At 44.2% G+C, this 20,626-nt stretch overlaps 1 protein-coding gene across 1 annotated transcript in view; it reads right to left on the reverse strand.

Moving 5' to 3' along the window:
• Nucleotides 1-20,626, reverse strand: part of LOC124556766 (PAT complex subunit Asterix) — a 73,600-nt gene that overhangs the window by 10,509 nt on the left and 42,465 nt on the right. The window contains exon 4 of the mRNA XM_047130774.1: nt 7,354-7,451. Within this exon, the coding sequence (XP_046986730.1) occupies nt 7,354-7,451 (98 nt within the window). The remainder of the gene's footprint in view (nt 1-7,353; nt 7,452-20,626) is intronic.

The following is a 20,626-nucleotide window of genomic DNA, read 5'->3' on the forward strand; positions in this document are numbered from 1 at the left end:
TGGGACCGTTGCTGTTCACAATATACATAAATGACCTGGTGGATGATATCGGAAGTTCACTGAGGCTTTTTGCAGATGATGCTGTGGTGTATCGAGAGGTTGTAACAATGGAAAATTGTACTGAAACGCAGGAGGATCTGCAGCGAATTGACGCATGGTGCAGGGAATGGCAATTGAATCTCAATGTAGACAAGTGTAATGTGCTGCGAATACATAGAAAGATAGATCCCTTATCATTTAGCTACAAAATAGCAGGTCAGCAACTGGAAGCAGTTAATTCCATAAATTATCTGGGAGTACGCATTAGGAGTGATTTGAAATGGAATGATCATATAAAGTTGATCGTCGGTAAAGCAGATGGCAGACAGATTCATTGGAAGAATCCTAAGGAAATGCAATCCGAAAACAAAGGAAGTAGGTTACAGCACACTCGTTCGCCCACTGCTTGAATACTGCTCAGCGGTGTGGGATCCGTACCAGATAGGGTTGATAGAAGAGATAGAGAAGATCCAACGGAGAGCAGCGCACTTTGTTACAGGATCATTTAGTAATCGCGAAAGCATTACGGAGATGATAGATCAACTCCAGTGGAAGACTCTACAGGAGAGACGCTCAGTGGCTCGGTACGGGCTTTTGTCAAAGTTTCGAGAACATACCTTCACCGAAGAGTCCAGCAGTATATTGCTCCCTCCTACGTATATCTCGCGAAGAGGCCATGAGGATAAAATCAGAGATATTAGAGCCCACACAGAAGCATACAGACAATGCTTCTTTCCACGAACAATACGAGACTGGAATAGAAGGGAGAACCGATAGAGGTACTCAGGGTACCCTCCGCCACACACCGTCAGGTGGCTTGCGGAGTATGGATGTAGATGTAGATGTAGAACACACACTACTGCCCGAATAACACCAGCTGGGATGCAGATCGCACTACCCTTCTGCAGCTTTACACAGCCCTGATACAATCCCACCTTCATTATGGAAGTCTGGCATTTGGTTTGGTATCACCCTTAGCATTACTGATACTGGATCTGATACACCACTGCGGGGTTCGACTTGCAACAGGAGCCTTTCAAACAAGCCCTGTGAACAGCTTACTCATGAAGGCTGGGGTCTCTCCATTGCAGATCAGGCACCAACAGCAGCTTGTCAATTATGCTATTCACATTTGCAGCTCCACTAAGCATCCAAACAACCATCTCCTTCTTCCAAACATGGTAGTTCATCTCCCGCAACAAGGGTCCAGGCCCGGATCTGGGATTATGATTGCAATCCGCATCCGGTCTATCCTCTCTGAACTTCAGTTTTTCCTCTGGACCCACTCAAGTACACCTCCTTGGCACATCACTCAGCCAAAGCTTCATCTTGACCTATCACAAGGTCGGAAAGACTGTTCATGCTGAGGCCCTCCACTGCCAATTTTTCTCCATCCTTCGAGGAGATTATTGTGTAACGTCCCGTCGACAATGAGGTCATTAGAGACGGAGCGCAAGCTCGGGTGAGGGAAGGATGGGGAAGGAAATCGGCCGTGCCCTTTCAAAGGAACCATCCCAGCATTTGCCTGAAGTGATTTAGGGAAATCACGGAAAACCTAAATCAGGATGGCCGGAGACGGGATTGAACCGTTGTCCTCCCGAATGCGAGTTCAGTGTGCTAACCACTGCGCCACCTCGCTCTGTTTCGCCATCCTTTTTACATCCTGGGGTTCACATGAAGTCTGCACTGATGGCTTGATGGTCACATATGCTTTGCTTATACTCACATGGGACGTACTGAACTGCATTCCTTGCTGGACAGCTGTAGTGTTTTCACTGTGGAGTTAGTAGCCATCTCTCGTGCTTTTAAGCATATCCGTTCCTGCACTGGTGGGTCCTTTCTCATCTACAGCAACTACTTGAGCAGTTTTCATGCTTTCAACCAGTGCTACCCTTGCCATCCCTTGGTCATTGCTGTCCAAGATTCCCTGCATGTCCTTTAAGAGTGCAGACACTCAATGACCTTCACCTAGGCCCCAGGCCACATAAGGGTCCCAGGGAATGAACTCTGTTAGCCAATAAGCCAACTCTTGAATTCGGTATTCTGGAAACAGACCTCTGATCTGTATTATGCCATCAAGTTTTAGGTGCCTGGAATATGGAATGGCTCACTCTGACTTCACCAAACAAACTACTGGTGATAAAAGATACTATAAATCTGCAGAGGTCCTCTATGCAGGCCTCTCACTAGGACCCTACCATCTTTAGCCGGCTCTGTATTGGCCATACTTTGCTGACTCATAGCTGTCTCCTCTGGAGCGAGGACTCCCCCCTACTGTCGTCGTAGCTCCCGTTTGATGGTGGTGCACATTTTTGCAGGTCTGTTCCAACCTAACCGCCCTGGAACGGACTATCTCCCCGATTCGCTACCCCTGGATTTAGCTTTATGTTCTATTTGTGAAGAGCACTTTTACCACTCTCTTTACAGTAGAGCCGCTTAATCTTATTGGCCCATTTACAGGTTGGCAGAATACTGTTGCCCCCTCTGCCCAGACCAGGCTGTGGTTGTTTGTGCTTGGTGGTACACCCTAGTCCTCATCCTACCTGCTCTTTTACTCCCCCCCCCCTCTTTTACTCCCCCCCCCCTCATGTGCTCTTTTACTCCCGCCCCCCACATGGTCCATTAGACTTTTTCACCTTTTCTCCCGCTGTGCTTCCCTTGCTAGTTCCTAGAAGGCAATTGCTGAGTGGAGTACCTCTGGTAAGTGGCGGGTGGGGAATGTATATCCCCTCATTGGACTCTGCTTTCGGGGGCTTCCGGCTGCTCCCTAGGTGGGGCACATCACTTGCCATTCTTATTGTGTCTCCCTTTCTTCTTTTTGTCCCTTATTTCAGCTTTGCTGACCTTCAAGTTTCTTCTTCTTGTTTTTGTGTGGTAGGCTGTCTCTGACATGCAGTCATCTAGACCTATCTGTTCAAGGAAAAAGGGACTGGTGACCTAGTAGTTTGGTCCCTTTATTCATCCAACCAACCAAAACAGAGGTTTAACTGTGTAGAAGCCAGACTATCCAATGGCACCTGAAGAGGGATATCAGCCTTTCCAGTAGTTGCAGAGACAGCAGTCCAAATGAACGAATAATCTGTCCCTGTAACATTACACCAACATGGTCTAGCTATGCTAGTACTGTGAACAGCTGAAAGCAAGGGGAAACTACAGATATTTTTCCTGACAGCCTGCACCTCTACTATATGGTTAAATAATGACAACTTCCTCTTGGGTAAAATACTCTGGAGGTAAAAAATCCCCCATTAGGATCTACAGTAAGGACTACCCAGGAGAATGTCATCAGGAAAAACACACCATTCTATGGGTTGGAGCATGGAAAGTTACATGCCTTAATAGAGTAGGCAGGCTAGAGAATTTAAAAAGTAAATGGAAAGCTTCAAGTTTGATACCATGGGAATTAATGAAATGTGATAGCAGGAAGAAAAGGACTGCTCGTCTGGTGAGTACAGGGTCATAAATACAAAATCAAATGGGGAATGCACGATTAAGTCCAATAATGAATAATAAAATAAAAATGGGGGTAAGCTACTATAAATGGCACAGTGAAGGCATTATCATAGCCAAGAAAGACACAAAGCCAACACCACCACAATAATACGAGTTTATATGCCATCTAGCATGATAAGATACAAGAAATTATTTGGATAGTTAAGGGACATGAAAATTTATTTGTGATGGGGGACTGGAACTTGATAATAGGAAAACAAAGAGAAGGAAATATAGCAGGAGAACTTTGACTAGAGGAGAGGAATGAAGAGGTTTGAGGTTATGTTGCCAATGTCATTGTAATTCTGTCAGGGACACCGAAAGACTTGGAAGAGCAATTGAATGGAATGCATTGAGTCTTTGAAGTGGGTTATAACATGGAAAAAAAGAATTGTAACGTGAACGTCAACAAAAGTAAAACATGAGTAATGAAATGTAAGCAAATCAGGTGACACTGAAGGAATTTGATTAGGAAATAAAAGTAGTAGACGAGTATTTTCTATTTGGGCTGAAGTAGAAAGGATGTAAAATGCAGACTTGCTGTAACATAAATAGCAGCATTTTTGAAAAAGACTAATTTGTTGACAACAAATACAAATTTAAGTGTTAGGAAGTCTTATGAGGTATTTGTCTGGTGTATAACCTTGTATGGAGGTGAAATGTAGATGATAAACAGTTCACACAATAAGAGAACAGAAGCTTTCTTGACATGGTGCTGATGGGTAGATGGGTAGATCGAGTAACTTATGAGGTGCTTAAATGAACAGTGGAAAAAAGGAAAGTATGGTACAGGTTGACTAGAAGCAGAGATCAGTTCATAGAACACATCCTGAAGCAGGAAGGTATCGTCAGTTTTGTAATGGAGTGAAGTGTGCAGGGAGGGGGGAGAACAGTAAGTAGGTTCAAATACTGATGCAGGTTGCAGTAGATACATAGAGAAGAGGCTTGCACAGGATAGAGTTGCATGGAGATTTTCATCAAAGCAGTCTTTGGACTGGAGACCACAACAGTAATCCATGGGAGATGATACGCTCCAAATGTTAATTTTGTCAAAGTATTTCTGCACTTTCTTGCAACTGTTCAGTAGTGATACTTCCCTGTAGACAGCAACATTGTTGATGAACAATCTGATAGTGCTGCTGATCTCATCTGATCATACAAATTATTTTTACTGGCAACATTAGAGGTTCTACTATGCTTCTTTAGTCTCACTCAATCCCACCTTTCATTTCTTTTTAATGTTTCCCATCCAGTGTAACATACTTGGTTCTATTTTTCAAGCATTATTCAACAAAACTGTATATCTGTGAAAACACTGTACCTTGGCTATTATAAAGTGTATTCAAAAAGAAACAAGCCAGAGGGTGTATGAAAACTACTGAAAGGATTGTAATGTCATTGGCCGCGGAAGATGGTGCACACCCTATTAGAGCACTAAGGTCCCAAATGCACCACTAGAGGGACATGGGTGTATACCCATGAGACAACAGAGCAAGCACGTGCACAAATGTCAAACACCCACTGCACTGAGTCTGCTGAAAACAGTGAAATGGAGGTTTCAAAAGAAAAGCACAGGGGTGTAGTGTGTAGCTATCAAGTAGGAGTGTGGGGAACAGAAATGCTTCGAAGAATGGTACTAGTGTATGAGAGTACATCACGTCCGTTACAAGTGTGAAGATGGGGCATGAGCAATTCAGGGATGGAATGCCATACCCCATTACCAATGCTATTGTACAACCAATGCCATTGTCCAGGAGATTATTAAAGACTGGCGCATTACAATAGCAGCCATTGCTGCAGAGTTCAGATTAAGAGTCTGAAGGGTTCACGCATTCATTAAGGATGTATGTTAGTCTTGCAAAGTGTGCACCTCAATTGGTGCTTCTCAATTTTTAACCAGCACAGGAAGTATGTCAAATGGGACTATCCTGAACACCTGCTGCACTGTGCCAAGAGAGGCAATGAGTTCCTGTTAACTGGTCACTGATGATGAAACATTGTGTCATCACTTTGAACCAGACACTAAATGATGAAGACTCTAAGCAAACATGGTTGTTGCCACAAAAAATAATGGACTGTCCACACAAGTGTGGGAAAGTTTGGGTCACCTTCTTCTCTGACGTAAAGGATCCCAAATTATCTCCTTCCAGCACAATGGGACAACAGTGCATGTGCAGTGATACTCATGAACCTTGACTGCCCTTTGCCATGCAATCGGATTGAAACTATCAGGGCAGCTCACCCAAGGCATCATTTTGCTCTATGACAATTTGAGGCCCCCATACACAATGAGAGGTCCTCAGTCACACTCCATACAGTCTGGACCTGTCTACCAGCAATTATGACATTTTGGTGACCTAAAGAAGGCTCAGAGGCAAAAAGTTTGCCTCTTGCAAGGATATCAACTGGTGTGTTTGGAATTGGTTCACAATGCACACCAAGAAGTTTTACGAGAGCCATTCACCACCATATGTTGCAGTGGGGCAAGTGCCTCAACAGTGCTGGGAACAACTTTTGAAAAAAAAGGTAGACATTCCTGTTTACCAGCCTCCAGTGCTCTCGCTCTCTCTCCCCCTCCCCCTCTCAAATACCTCTCATAGATGATGATTTACAGAGTCTAATTTATTTCAGAAACTTGGTAGATGGTATATCTGTGTTTACCTACATCTATCATTTGCCTGGCATTGTTTTTGAATAAAACAAGCAGATTTTCAGTGTTCCACACTGATTCTTCAAGAGCAGCTTCTTTTCTTCCTGGAATGTCCATGTATGAGCTTATTAAATATGATCTTGATTCTTTCAAAAGAGCAGATGTTAGTGATATTGGTCTGTAAGTCTGTGCACCCAGCCTTTTACTCGTTTTATAAGCAGAAGTAATATGTTCTTTTCCTGATGGCTGCACAACAGAATCTTGATACATATTAGCAAGGAAAGGTGCTATATTCATGACATATTCAATGTGAAATCAAAGAAAATTTATATAAGGGGTTTAAGTTTAGTTTAGTTTTGGGCCTACATAAAAATATTTGCTACATCCACTCAATTTTTTTATTAGCTTTATCTTGAACATGTGTTCTGAGAAATAATTCCAATTTATCAAAACTTAAATTTGATGCTTGCAATGTTTGAGCTGCTACATAGTTCTGAAAAAGCTTCACTTATGTGACCACCTGAAAATTTCTGATATCTTCCTTATTTAATAGCTACATAGTCTCTTTCTTCCTACAAAACTTTCAGTCTAAAGACACAAATTAATTTAGTTTGACAATGAACCAAAATATTGCAAAATAATAATAGGTATCCAGAATGTAACGAAACAATAACCTTGATTACCGATCTTAATATCATCTTAAGATCATTCCCTACACAGAAATGTGTGTCAAAAATGGCTCTGAGCACTATGGGACTTAACTGCTGTGGTCATCAGTCCCCTAGAACTCAGAACTACTTAAACCTAACTAACTGAAGGACAACACACACATCCATGCCCGAGGCAGGATTCGAACCTGCGACCGTAGCAGCAGCGCGGCTCCGGACTGGAGCACCTAGAACCGCTCGGCCACCGCGGCCGGCCAAATGTGCGTCACAGTAAAATATCAGGAATATAAGTGCTGCAACAATTAGAGAACTTTATAATTAATTTCAAAAGGCTATCAATGTTATTTGTTTGTGACCAAGACTTGGTACAACTACTGAAATCAAAGTACCAGTTCAGAAAAACAAATCACACTTTTACTGCAAGGTCAAGTTTACACGAAGTCACTTCACTAAAATATTTACAGAACATACAAGTAATAACACATTACATTTTAACATACTTACATGAAACTGCTAAGTATTTGTTTAGTATCATCACTCACGCGTGAACTTGCGAAGCTAATACAGGAGCAATATAAGGCAACCCAGGCACACCATTTCAACTGAAAACCACACATTCATGTTAAATAATACACAAAGTCACACAATTACATAGCATGTACTGTGATTACTTGTGAATGTAATATTGTTAGGCTCAAAATATGTTAAATTGTCCTTTGAGAATTTTATCACAGAAAACAGTGTATAACAAAGGCAAAACCAACAAAGAAATTATTTATTTTACATGTGAGGTAGTGAAAAGATAACCAGAATGTAGACAAGAGACTTCAAGCTTTTGAGATCTTATTTTATTCCTGCAATATAATACAACTGAGAAATGTGTAATTTGTAACAGCTGCATCCTTGTGACAGGACAAGTTTCGAGACCGGGGACCTGTAGTCAACGGCAAATAAGAGAACACATGAATGGGAGAAGATAAGTAATGCTGCTTAAATTACATGAAATTAATTTTTCTTACATTTTGCAGAAGTGGTTTCTCACAACTACTTGCATATCTCCACATTTTCTTTAGACAAAATACAATGTATGTAGAAAGTACAGTGTGAAGAGTTGGTAACTGATTCTGGCTTGCACTAAGTAACATCCCAACAACATCCCTTGTATCACATACAAAACAGATTCAATCATACTGTTGTGGCACCTATCCACAACAAGTTTATTTACTTAATAAAGCATGAGGTAACATACAGTTGCTTTTCTGCTAATAAGTTCCCACTGCTCCCTCTGGGGCAATATAAAAAGCCAATAGCTGGGCAACAAGTTTTTGCTTTATATTACAACATCAATAAATTAATATGATATTTGGGAGCTTAGCATCTGCACATTAATTCCACGATAGAAGTACGGCTGAAAATTGTTTTAAAAATTTCACAAGGCTTAATACAGAAAACTTCCTTAAAACACACACACTCCAATAAAAAAGAGAAATTAAACTGTGGAACATCTAAAACTGACAGGAGACAAATGTGGCTGCCTGGCTGATTACCGGAGTCCAAAAGGTGAGCCCATTACCCTCTAATATACTAACATCTCCAGCCTCTTAGATTGAGATGGACTACACACACTACACAAAAGCTTGTAAGTTTTACCACACTAGTTTCCCTGTCAGTTAAACTAAAAGGCAGGTCACCACAAAAGTTAATCTATGCCTTCTTGTCATAATATAAAATGTGCTCCTCAGCTACTAGGTTATACATTTATTCTGTTCAGATTTTTATTTTTCTGACAGGTTGTACAAAGCTGAGGTGTTTGCCCCAAACTGGAAATTAATTTAGAGGGAATGAGATGGACAGCTCCAGTATTCCCCTTACACCCAGGGAAACTCCAAACCCCTGGCCAGACTAACTGGTGTTGCCACTTCATTCTGTCGCACTAAGTACAGTAACAAGTGCGACAACCCACACCCAATGGAATACTTTAGACCATGTAGCTACAGAGAGGCCTAACCTTTTCAACAGTATCAACAGACAGACAGGGATTAGAAATCATATCATCATCATCATCATCATCATCATCATCATCATCATCATCATAACTGGGACAGTTACTAAAATAAGAAATCCATCACAAAGCCCAGCAGAGTACTTATGCTGGAAAAAGCAGATAAGCGTTGTTAGCATTCTACTAGGACAATGAACGGATGTCATTTCATTCCACTATGATGGACATAGAGGAATTATGGGCAAAGTTTAAACTGACTGTAAGCCGCACACTGGAGAATATATGCTGAGTAAATGGATTAACGATGAACATGAATCACAGTTTAACAACAAAATCCGGAATATGCCGAGCTAACAAATTGTTGCACACTTTCTTCATAAAAGAACGCAGAACTGTCGACAGGAAAAAGTTACTAGAAATTCAAGTGTCTATAACAACTTCAATGTGTGAAGCATACAACAACTTCCAGTAATACATTATTGAAAGGTCTTGCTGAGAATCCTAGAAAATTCTGGTCCCAGATAAAATCCCAGGCGAGCTCAAGGCTTCTATACAGTCACTCATAGACCAGTCTGGTGTGGCAAAAAGAAGCCAGCAAAAAGGCTGAAGTTTTACATTTTACGTTTAAAGAATCATTTACACTGTGGTATCAGACAGACATACTGTTGTTCGACCACAAAAACTCCTACACAGAGAGCACAAAAACAGGTATCCCTAGGGTTGAAAAGCAGCTGAAAAAGTTGAAAACAAATTGCCACATCCAGATAGAATACCAATTCTGTTTTCTAGAAGAGTTCCCATCGTAATTGGCCCCATACTTAGCTTGCATTTATTGTGAATCTCTCACCCAGCAGAAATATCCAAGCAACTGGAAAAAAAAGCACTGATGGTTATCATACATAATAAGCGTAAAAGAATAGAACTGCAAAATGAACATCTGTTTTTGCAGAATTCTTGAGCATATACCAATTCTGAGTACAATAAATTTTATTGAGAGTGAGAAGCTTCTCTCCACAAATCAGCAAAGATTTCGAAAGCTTCACTTCTGTGATGGTTGGTTGATTTTGGGGAGGAGGGGGGGGGGGGGGGCAAACAGTGAGGTCATCGGTTCCATGATTCAAGTTGGCAGAAACCAAGGTACGAACAGCACAGTCCAGTCAAGGGGAAGTGAGAACGGGCAAACAGAGAGCTAAAACGAACGTCTGGGAAGCAACAAGAGTAAAGAACAGGAGGACGGTGGGGGTGGGGGGAGGAAACTGTGGCAGCAGGGGTGCTCCAAAGAAGCTACAAATGTTGGGGCACCAACACTGCTGTCACCTCCCAGGCCCATGCCAAAGTATAGTATAGTATAGTATAGTATAGTATAGTATAGTATAGTATACTATGATCCCGACAACGGGGACAACAGGGGAACAAGAGGAAACAAAATAGCATGAAAAACCAGACGAAACATATGGAAAAGGAGGGGAGAACATGGCCAGTGAGGAGGTAAGGCCAAGGCCTTCGTGACTATCAATAAATCCTGACGAAGAAGGTGTAAACATAACCTGGGAGATATACATATAAACCCTTCAACACAATGGAAAGCCCAGAGGGTTAACCTGGGCATCAAGAGGTGGGGAGGAAATGAGAGACTCAACGGGAAGTGGCCACTGTCGCAAAAGTCATCATGTGGGGGCCAGTGTAAAGAAGGAAGAAGGAGAGGTGTAGTGAGCAAAACAACGGCAAAGACAATGCCATAGATGACACTGATATGAGTAGGGGAACTATCATTAAGAAGATACAGGTTGTGGTCTGCAAGAAATTTGTCAATGAGGAGCCCTTGACTAGATGAAAAAGCACTGCCGCCACAACAAGTCTGGGCCTTTGGAGAAGCCAAGGTGGAAATCTACTCCCACCGTGATGTAAAACATGAAGACTGGCCACACCCATTCAGATGGCAGTCTTGTTCATGAATCCCATAGGGCCTTATTGCCCGTTACGAAAAAGCCATTCCAGTGGAGGCTGAGCAATGGTATGGTAGGTGGGTGTGTATGGTGCGGACAGTGTTTTATACACCTGGTGCACTGTAAGTAGCCGTCACCTGACATGAAGTGGCAGTTCACCAGCCTCTGTATCGAAGCTTGGTATGGGGCTTGTCTGGATGCTCCAGTGACCAACCGAATCCCTTCATGGTGCACCGTGTCTAACATCTTTAAATAAGAGGATCTCACAGATCCATACACCATGCACCCATAATGTTGTTGAGAGACTTGAAGAGCAAAATACTGAGAAGTCATCCACAAACAAAGAACACTGAACAGGACTTTTCACTATGGACATAATGCTATTAATAGCTATGGCAGGGACAGTCACACTTAAAATGCTACCTTGAGGGACACTGCTCTTCTCAAAGCTATCAGACAGGATGTCACCGACTTTGTACCTAAAATATTGTGGCGAGAGAAAGGACTGAATAAAAATTGGAAGACAACCACAAAAACCACATTCATGAAGCTGCTCCAGGATAAGATGTCTCCAAATAGTATCGTAGGCCTTCTCGATGTCAAAAAATATGCCTAGAAGGCAATGCTGGCATAGGAAAGCCTGATGTATAACCGTCTCCAGGAGGACAAAGTTATCGAAGGTGTAGCGATACCTCCTGAACCCACACTGAAAGCGACTAAGAAGTTGCCTGGATTCTACAATACAGACAAGGTGGCAGTTGACCACCTGCTCCAAGGTCTTCCCCATGCAGCTAGTGAGGGCAAAATTATGGTAACTACTTGGGCATATATAGTCTTTCCCAGGTTTTAAAAGAGAGTAAAATCGCCTCACGACACAAGTCGGGAAAGTGATCTGATGCCCAAATGGCATCATAAAGTGGGAGAAGGATATCTTTGTTTCACCTTGTGAGGTGTCGCAGTATACTGTAATGGATCCTGTCGTGACCAGGGAATGTGTCACGAGCCACCGACAATGCAGAATCCAGCTCCCACATGGAAAATGGGCAGTTGTAATCTTCAGAGTTGGACCGGAAGTCCAAACTACACCTCTCGACAACCGCTCTATGGTGCTGAATACCTGGATCTTGACTGGCTGTTGCAGTAACTGTGGCAAAATATGCTGCCATAGTCTGGACAATGTCACATAGATTGATTTGGAGAGTACCGTTCCCCATTACAATAGCGATCGGACACCTGCCTCTTCTCCCAGAAATTCTCTTGATGGTCTTCCACACAACGGAACTTTTGCTGGAATGATTAATGGTGTTCAGGAACTGTTGCCATGACCTCTTCTTGCTCTCTTGAATAATTTGGTGACACTTCAAGTTTCTATGCAGTTGTACAACACTTGAACCTACGCAGAGCTGCATGCCTGATCCTGATTGCAGAGCAGCAGTTGGCACTCCACCAAGTGATGACTTGCATGGAAGTCATCACTTCCTGATCTGGAAATCACTGTGATGGATGCTTGGTAGAGACGACTGGACACTTTATAGCTAGTTGGCCCAGTTCGAACATTGCCCTTGGACTGTGAAATGGATGCTGCAGCAGTGTGGTGGATAATTTTCGTAATATGGTCCACCATGTCTCGACATTCCCACCCTACCAAGCACCCATCACGATGGTTTCCAAATCAGGAAGTGATCACTTCCATGCAAGTCATCGCCCACTTCCCATTGAGAAGTCTGTGCAAGAGCTGGAGAGCAAAGCAAGAGATCAATGGTACAGAACGACCCAGTAGCTGTGCAGATGTGAGTGCTCTGTCTCACATTTAGCAAGTATGCGCATGACGAGCCGAGAAGCCTCTCAATTGCTCTACCTCTGGGGCAGGTAGCTGCAGAGCCCCAAAGTACATTGTGTGCATTAAAATCACCACAGAGGATGAAGGGGCAGGGAAGCTGAGTAATAAGGTCAGTTAGGGCCTCTTCATCAAGTGCACTATATGCATATTGTCAACGGATGGCGCACGTGCACTGATACAGCAACTGCTTGTAAAGTCATCTTATGTGAGAGAGGCGAGGAGTGGTATTTGGTACTGATGAAAATACCTACTCTTCCTCTGGCTCTCTCTCCACTCAGGTTGTCCTTTTTGTGGACAACATAGCCTCGTAGCTCAGGGGTGTACAATTGATGGAAATGAGTCTCTGGAGATACAGTGTTCTACCCTGAGATAAGAGACTGAGTTCCTCCACATGCATCCTGAACCCCTGCAAGTTCGACTGTAGGATGGGAGCCATTTCATCAATTTAGTTTTAATTTACCCCTATCTTTGCACTGCGGAGGTGAAGCACTTTTAGAGTGAGGGGGAGTGGAGGGGTTGCCTTGATCCAAGGCACCTAACTCCATGATGTCCTCATCAGCCAGATGTGAAAGAATGACATCTGATGGCACTCGGGACAGCTTTTGACCGAAACGCCATGAACCTTTCTTTCCCTGCACCCTGTTCCCTTCGAGGATGAGGGGGAGAGGGGGTTTTGAGAGGCACTCTGGTTGTTGTGTGCCTTCTTGACATTCACTACACAACTGTTGCTGGTCTTTTCTGTAGCAGCTGCTTGGATTGGTTTGTCCTTACTCATTTTGCCTTGGCATGTACACCTGCAAGTACAGGTGCTGGTGGTGGATGGTTGTATACTGGACAACGTCTGCATCAAGGCATTGACCTTAAGAACAGGTTTCTGTACCATGAAAGCATAAGAATTGGTAAAGACGGGAGATTTCATTACCTTGTATTCCTTTTTGGCTTCAGCATAGGGGGATCCGCTTGGTGACTTAGTTCCTGAATCTTTAATTCCTCTGCAAAAACAGAGCAGTCTTGGCTCCAGACTGGGTGGCAGTTAACACAGACTGCTAGAGACTGACTGTCAGTCCCAGCTTCATGGGCTGCCTTTCCACATTTCCCATCGGTCACTTCACCCCACACAACTCAGCATTGTGTGACCAAAACACTGGCATTTGTAGCACCGCATAGGGCTAGGTACATAAGGCCTAACCCTAAGTTGGAGGAAACCTGCCATGATGTGGTCAAACAATGCTGGACAATTAAAGGTTACAGTGAAGGTGGTGATCTCAATTTCTCCATTATTCCTACACATCCTTTTCTCTACGTCCACTATCCCCTGTAATGCCCATTCCTGTTTAAATTTGGCTATGTCGATATCCATAATGCCATCGCACGTGACCACGCCCTTGCTAGAGTTAAGGGAATCATGCAGTTAAACAGTTACATCATACTCACCCAATTTTTCAGTCTTCATAAATAGTTCCATGTGCTTTGCCCCACTAGTCTCGACCAGTAGGCAACCACTCCACAGCCACTTTATAGACTTCAGGCTTCCAGCAAGTCCGTCCAAGTCTTTATGGATATAGAAGGGGGACACTTTTTCAAACATCCCCCCTTCCTCTTAATGACCAAAAACACATTTTGATTTAAGTCTCCTTGAGCCCTGTTACTATATAATTCAACTGATGCAGATTACCAAGAGGGCCAGCCTCCCTTCTTTGTTTGGAGGATTGGGTGTGAATACTCCCAGGCATTAACACCCTTCCCACTGGGAGGAGAAGAAGATGAGTTTGAGAGTTCCATCTTGGTCCAACGAGCAGCTAAGGAAACAACGGTCCACTCGGACAGAGCCCCTCGTGCCTGAGTAAACCTTATACAAATGAGGTGTGGCAGGTTCCCCAAAGGTTGCCCGCTAATGACTGCTTCATCTCAACAGCCATGCATCTCATCAGCGTGCAGCACACATTGAGACTCAGGTTTTTTTTGTAGAGATTTTTACCATTCTCACGATCTGGGCAGTCCCTGCGACACATAACGTTCCAATGCTGTGCCATACAGTGGTGGTTTAAGTGTGCCCAGAGCTTACGGTATAAGGAGACCTGCAGCGCTTACAAGTCCCTAACTCACGAACTTCGGGGTCGGCAAGTCCGTACTCAGCAAATGAATGCTGAGCTCCTGAGGGCCGCTTTAATAACATTGATTTCAAAATAGTGGACCAAATAAATTTATCACCAGAACAGTGCCATTTTCTGATCTAGGTTCTCTTCGCAACACATACACAGTTTTCAAACAATTGCTAAGCTGTGCAACAAATTTTACTGCAGAAAATCTATGAAATCATTATTGGGGCCCGATTTTGTAGAGCTCACTCATTATCAGTTCTTGCTAGAAATGCTGCTTGGATCAAACTTGTACAAGTTAAGGACCTAGATGTCATGTAACTGGTGTCAACCAATTAATGAACGATGCCTACAATCATCATAAAACACCTAATGGGTCTTTCCACATTTGTGGCCATTTCAAGGTAACTATCATCAGTCAGTCCAATGCTGATCTTTATCCTATGCCTCATTCAGAGAATTTGTTAATGAAAGTAGCCCAGAGCCAATATATTTCAAAAATAAGGATGTTTATCCACAACTTCCATTAGACAGCGAATCTAAACAGTTGCTGGTCTTAAATATGCCATTCAGCTTGAAAGGTATAGTTTTTTATCATTTAGAGTTGCTATTGCCCCCACCTTCTACAAATATGCTTAGAGCAATTGATTCAGGATGATCCACCGTGCAATGACTATTTAGATTATATCACTGTAACAGCACTGACACATGCATATACTGCAGGAACCTGAAATCTCGTTTCAAGCAGCTCTTGGTAAACAGCTTATGTTGTCAGACAAGTGTTGTGTTTTTGCCCCCAGCATTAAACACTTGGGCCACATCTTCAGTAGCAAGAAGTCTCTTCTTGGTAAGATCGCTCACTATGTGAAGTTTATTTCCCAGATGCACAAAAAGGGAGTCAGATGTGTGTGGTCGGCTTTCTGTTAACAGGCTTTTCAATCCCTAAAGTATTGTCTCAAAACAGCACAACATCCAATGCCTGCAGTTAGTGCTCACGCCAGATATATCCTAGTACAGCATTGTGGCAGTTTGATCCCACAAACTGTTAGATGGCTTTAAAAGACCAATCACCTACATCTCCATAAAATGCACTTAAACTGTTCCCAAGTTGTGGAGGAGGCTTTAGCAGTAGTTTTTGGTATCAAGAAGTTTAATGTAGATTTGTTTGGCAGAAGATTCCACCTGTTAACTGACCAAAAACCCTTCACATTGATTTTTGGGCATAGGTCGAAGCTCCTGGGAAAGAGAGGGCCGTGTCTACAGTGGCAGGGTGTAATTACAAAATTCACTTTCATCCCACTGCCAACATGCCAACACAGATGTCCTTTCCCACCTTTCCATTGGCCCCAAAAGGAAGTTTGATTGCCTGCCAAGACACAGTGTTTTTCACTCGATCAGCACCTGCAACAAACCTGGACAACTTCCCACTGACAATACAGAAGATAGCCACAGTGAATCAGTCGTGCACAAAGTTTTGTCAGTGGTGCAGTTGGGGCGATTACAGCACTTGCCAAAACAAGCAGACCCAGCTTTTTCCAACACAACACTGGCTCAATGCAACAAAGAGTGTCTTGCTGTTGGCCACTGACAAATCTGAATGTTGAATCATCACTCCAGTCCTACTCTGGCCACATATCGTCCAGCCTTGCATTGCGTGATGACACATCTGAAGATGTTAGCTTTGGTCCGGTGTAGAGACCCTAGAACAGCATTTCTCTCCATGGCTACCCCTAGACTACCCATGGGAAAGGGTACACACTGATATTGCCACACCATTTCAGGGAAATATGTGGCTGGTGGTGGTGGATAAGCTCACCAGCTCAGCTCAGCTCCTCCCCTCCCCCCCCCCCCCCCCCCTCCGTGGCTCTGATGTTGCCAGTGACCAGCCATACAACCCTCCGGGCCCTCTCTACAATCTTTGCAATTGAGGTTGGTTAGTTTAATGATTAAAGGGATCAAACTATGAGGCCATCAATCCCTCCTACCTGGAACAGGCAAGTCAATCCAACTACACACCAAAGAATGACCCAGTGCACAAAACCAAAGGAAAGAAAACCCCAAAGGTCTACTGAAGGTCAACAGTACCTACTACATGCAAGGAGGGGAAGAAGAGCATAAGAGCAGGTATGGAAATGGCTGTGGTGCACCACCAAGCCCAGACAACTGCTGACCATGCAGGACAGAGGTGGTAACAGAGTGTCCTGCTAACCCAAGGCTAAGACGCCCTCCCTTAGAGAGAATGGCGAAAACTCCATTCACGAATAAACTGTAAAACCAGGTCAAGTGCTAAGGTGTCATCTGCTCACACCAGGGGAAGCAAGTCAGGAGGATTAAGAGTCTGCAACAGGGTGGCTAGGCTAGGCTAGGCTAGGCTAGGGACAGTCCAGCAAAGTGTGGACCATCACCAGACTGGCACCACAGCAACAGTGGGGTGGATCCTAGTGATGGAGGAGATGACTGAGTTAGCCACGTATGGCTGATGCAGAGCCACGAAAGGAAGATGGTGTCCTTGTGGGAGGCTGGCCTGGAGGACCTACATAAATTCGTGGTCTCCTTTATCACCAGTGTTCAGCAAAGTCAGAGTATGCCATTCCATATTCCAAATCCTTAGAACTTGAAGGTGTAATATCAATTGAAGATCCGAATCCAGAATACCGATCTCAAGCGGCACCTTGCTGTTAGAGAGTTTGACCAGCCTGTCACAGAGTTCATTTCCTGCAATCCTGAAGAGACCCAGGGTCCAGACAAAGACCGAGCACCCACAATGTTTGAGTGCAGAAAGGGAATCCCAGATAGTCAGAATCAATGGATGGCAAGAACAAGAGCCCGTAAACTGCTCAGAATCACTACAAAGGACTCACTGGTGCAGGAATGTATGCTCAAGAACACAAGAGATGGCTACCAAATCCACAGTGAAAACACTGCAGCCATCAGCTACGGAGTGGAATTCATTACATCCCGCATGAATGTAAGCAAAGCCAGCATGACTGGCAACCATCAAGCCATCAGTGTAGACTACTTTTGAACTACGAAATGCTCCGAGAATGGTGAAGAATTTGGTGATAGAGGGCCTCAGGAGTAAACGAGTCCTCGTAATAGGTCAAGACAGAGCTGTGGATGGGGGATGCAAAATGGAGGTGTACGTGAACAGGCCTGGAGAAGTGGTGGTAGTGGGAAAAACTGAGTATAGAAAGAAAGGACCAAATGCGGATCTGGATCATAACCCCAGACGTTGTACACTGTTGCAGGAGGTGGATCTCTGTGTCTGGAAAGAGGACACAGTGTTTCTGGTACTCCGGGAAGCACTGAATGTGTAATGCGTGAGTGATCAACTGTTGTTGGCGCAAAACCCGCCGTGGTAGAACCCCTGCCTCTGCTAGGAGGCTGATCACAGGGGTAGTCCAAAAGGCAGCAGTTGCAAGTTGTGCCCAACAACATTGTATCAGGCCCAGCATCTGTAATGTTGAAGGTGATAATGAGCCATATGCGAGACTCCCATAACTAGGTGGGACTGGACCAATGTTGCATAGAGATGCATCAGAGAAGAGTGGTCTGTGCTCCGGTTGGTATTACTGAGGCATTGAAGAGGACTGAGCTGTGACCAACATGTCCGCTTTAGTTGAATATGGGAGGGGGGGACCATGTCAACTAAGCAGCAAAGGTAAGTCCCAAAACATAATGAGAGCCCACCACATTGAGGCACTGGTCACTCAGGAACAGATATGGATGGAGATTGACTGTATAGTGAGGACAGAAATTCTCATCGCAGGTCTTGGCAGCTGAGAAATGAAAGCCATTAGTGAGAGCCCAAGACTGCTCGGCGTAGTGTTCCCAGCCGTCTGCATTCAGCAATGCCCATCATGGCTGAACAAAAATAAATGTAAAAATCAACAGCATACAAACAGAGTGACACTGGAAGCCCCACAGCCACCACCAAACCACTGATAGCCCTTACAAAGTGAGGGTCCCTTAAAACAAAACCCTGCAGAACACCATTCTCCTGCAAATGGGAGGTGTCACAGAAGGCCTGCCAAGTGCAACATGAAATAAAGTTACAGATAAAAATTTGGAGTAGGCCATGGAGGACACAACTGAAAAGTCTGTGTCGCCGGATGTACCTGTGGCCTGATACAGGGCAACGAGCTCGGCTGTAAATACTGAGCAGTGTGCCAGAAGCTGATATCTAAAGATATTGGCACCAATGACGAAGGCACACCTGACACCATGGTCAGAGAGCCATCAGTGTACACAAAGGTACTTTTGCGAAATTCCACATGAAGGTTGTGAAACTGAAGGCGATAACAGCAAGGCTTGAGTAGTGTCCTTAGGAAGAGAATAAAGGCCAAGGTTAACACGGGCCACTTCACGAAGCCAAGGTTGTGAAGGGTTCAACACCCACCGCGAAAGTTGCAGGTAGTGTGAAGTTAAGATGCCGAAGCAAGTGCTGAAAGCTGACTCCAGGATGCAACAGAGAAGAGGGACACACCCCATACTCGCGATCAAAGGAATCATCAAAGGAGGCGTCATAGGATTGGTAGTCACGCATGGCAGACAAACGGCATGCATACCTGCTGAGCAGGAAGTCAAGGCAGTACGACAGTAGTAGTTCAGCAGCTTCGGCATACAGAATCTCAACTGGGCTAGTGTAAAAGGCACCAGTGGCCAAGCAGATGCCACAATGGTGTAGTGTTGAGAAAGCGTAAGCACGACGAATGTGCAGACACATAAACAAAACATCCATAGTCTAGTTTTGAACGGACAAGAGACCAGTATAAATGGAGCAGGGTGGTTCGATCGGCACCTCAGGAAGTACCATTGAGTGCGTGTAGGACATCGAGGGACCGTGTACTGCGGGCTGCCAGGTAAGACATGGGAGGATGAAGAGAGTTTCCTGTCAAGCATGAGCCCCAGGAATTTTGCAGATTCAGCGAATGGAAGGGCAACAAGCCCAAGATGTATAGGTGGTGGGAGAAACCATTTGCATCACCAGAAATTCATACAGGCAGTTTCATCAGTGGAAAAACAAAAGCCATTGTCAATGCTCCAGGAGTAAGGATGATCAAGACACCGCTTAGTGAGATAGGTCCATGGAGAACTGCAATAGATGGCAAAATCATCAACGAAAAGGGAGCCGGAGATGCCTGGCAGGAGACAGGCCATTATAGTGTTAATGGCGATAGCAAAGAGGACGACGCTCAGGACGTAACCCTGAGGCACTCTTTTTTCCTGGATAAAGGTGTCCAACAAGGCAGAACCCACACGCACCTTGAAAACCCAGTCTTTTAAACATTCCTGAAGGAAACAGGGCAGGTGGCCACGGAAGCCACACGAGTAAAGAGTATGGAGGATACCAGTTCTCCAGCACGTGTTGTAGGCCTCCTCCAAATCAAAAAACACGGCCAGTCTGGGATTTCTGCAGAAAACCATTATGATACAGGTAGACAAAGTAACGAGATGGTCAACTGCACAACGCCGCGCCCAAAATCAACACTGTGCAGTTGTTAGTAAATTGTGAGACTTGAGCCACTATACCAACCGCGCACGAATCATACATTCCATCACCTTGCAAGTGCAGTTGGTGAGAGAGATGGGGTGGTAGCTAGAAGAAAGGTTTACGTCCTTACCGGGCTTAGGTATGGGTATGACTCACTCTATTGTCTGGGAAATGTGCCCTTTGCCCAGATGCGGGTGTATGTATTAAGCAGAAAGTGCTTGCCCGCAAGAAAAAAGTGCTGCTGCAGCATCTGAATGTGGATAGCGTCTGGCCCTGGGGCAGAGGATCGGGATGAATTGAGAGCATGATCTAGCTCCCTCATAGTAATTGCAGCATTGTAGCACTCATAATTCTGAGAAGAGAAGGGTATCGCCCGAGTCGCCTCCACTCATTTCC

The sequence above is a fragment of the Schistocerca americana genome, chromosome X, assembly GCF_021461395.2.
Source record: "Schistocerca americana isolate TAMUIC-IGC-003095 chromosome X, iqSchAmer2.1, whole genome shotgun sequence".
NCBI lineage: Eukaryota > Metazoa > Arthropoda > Insecta > Orthoptera > Acrididae > Schistocerca > Schistocerca americana.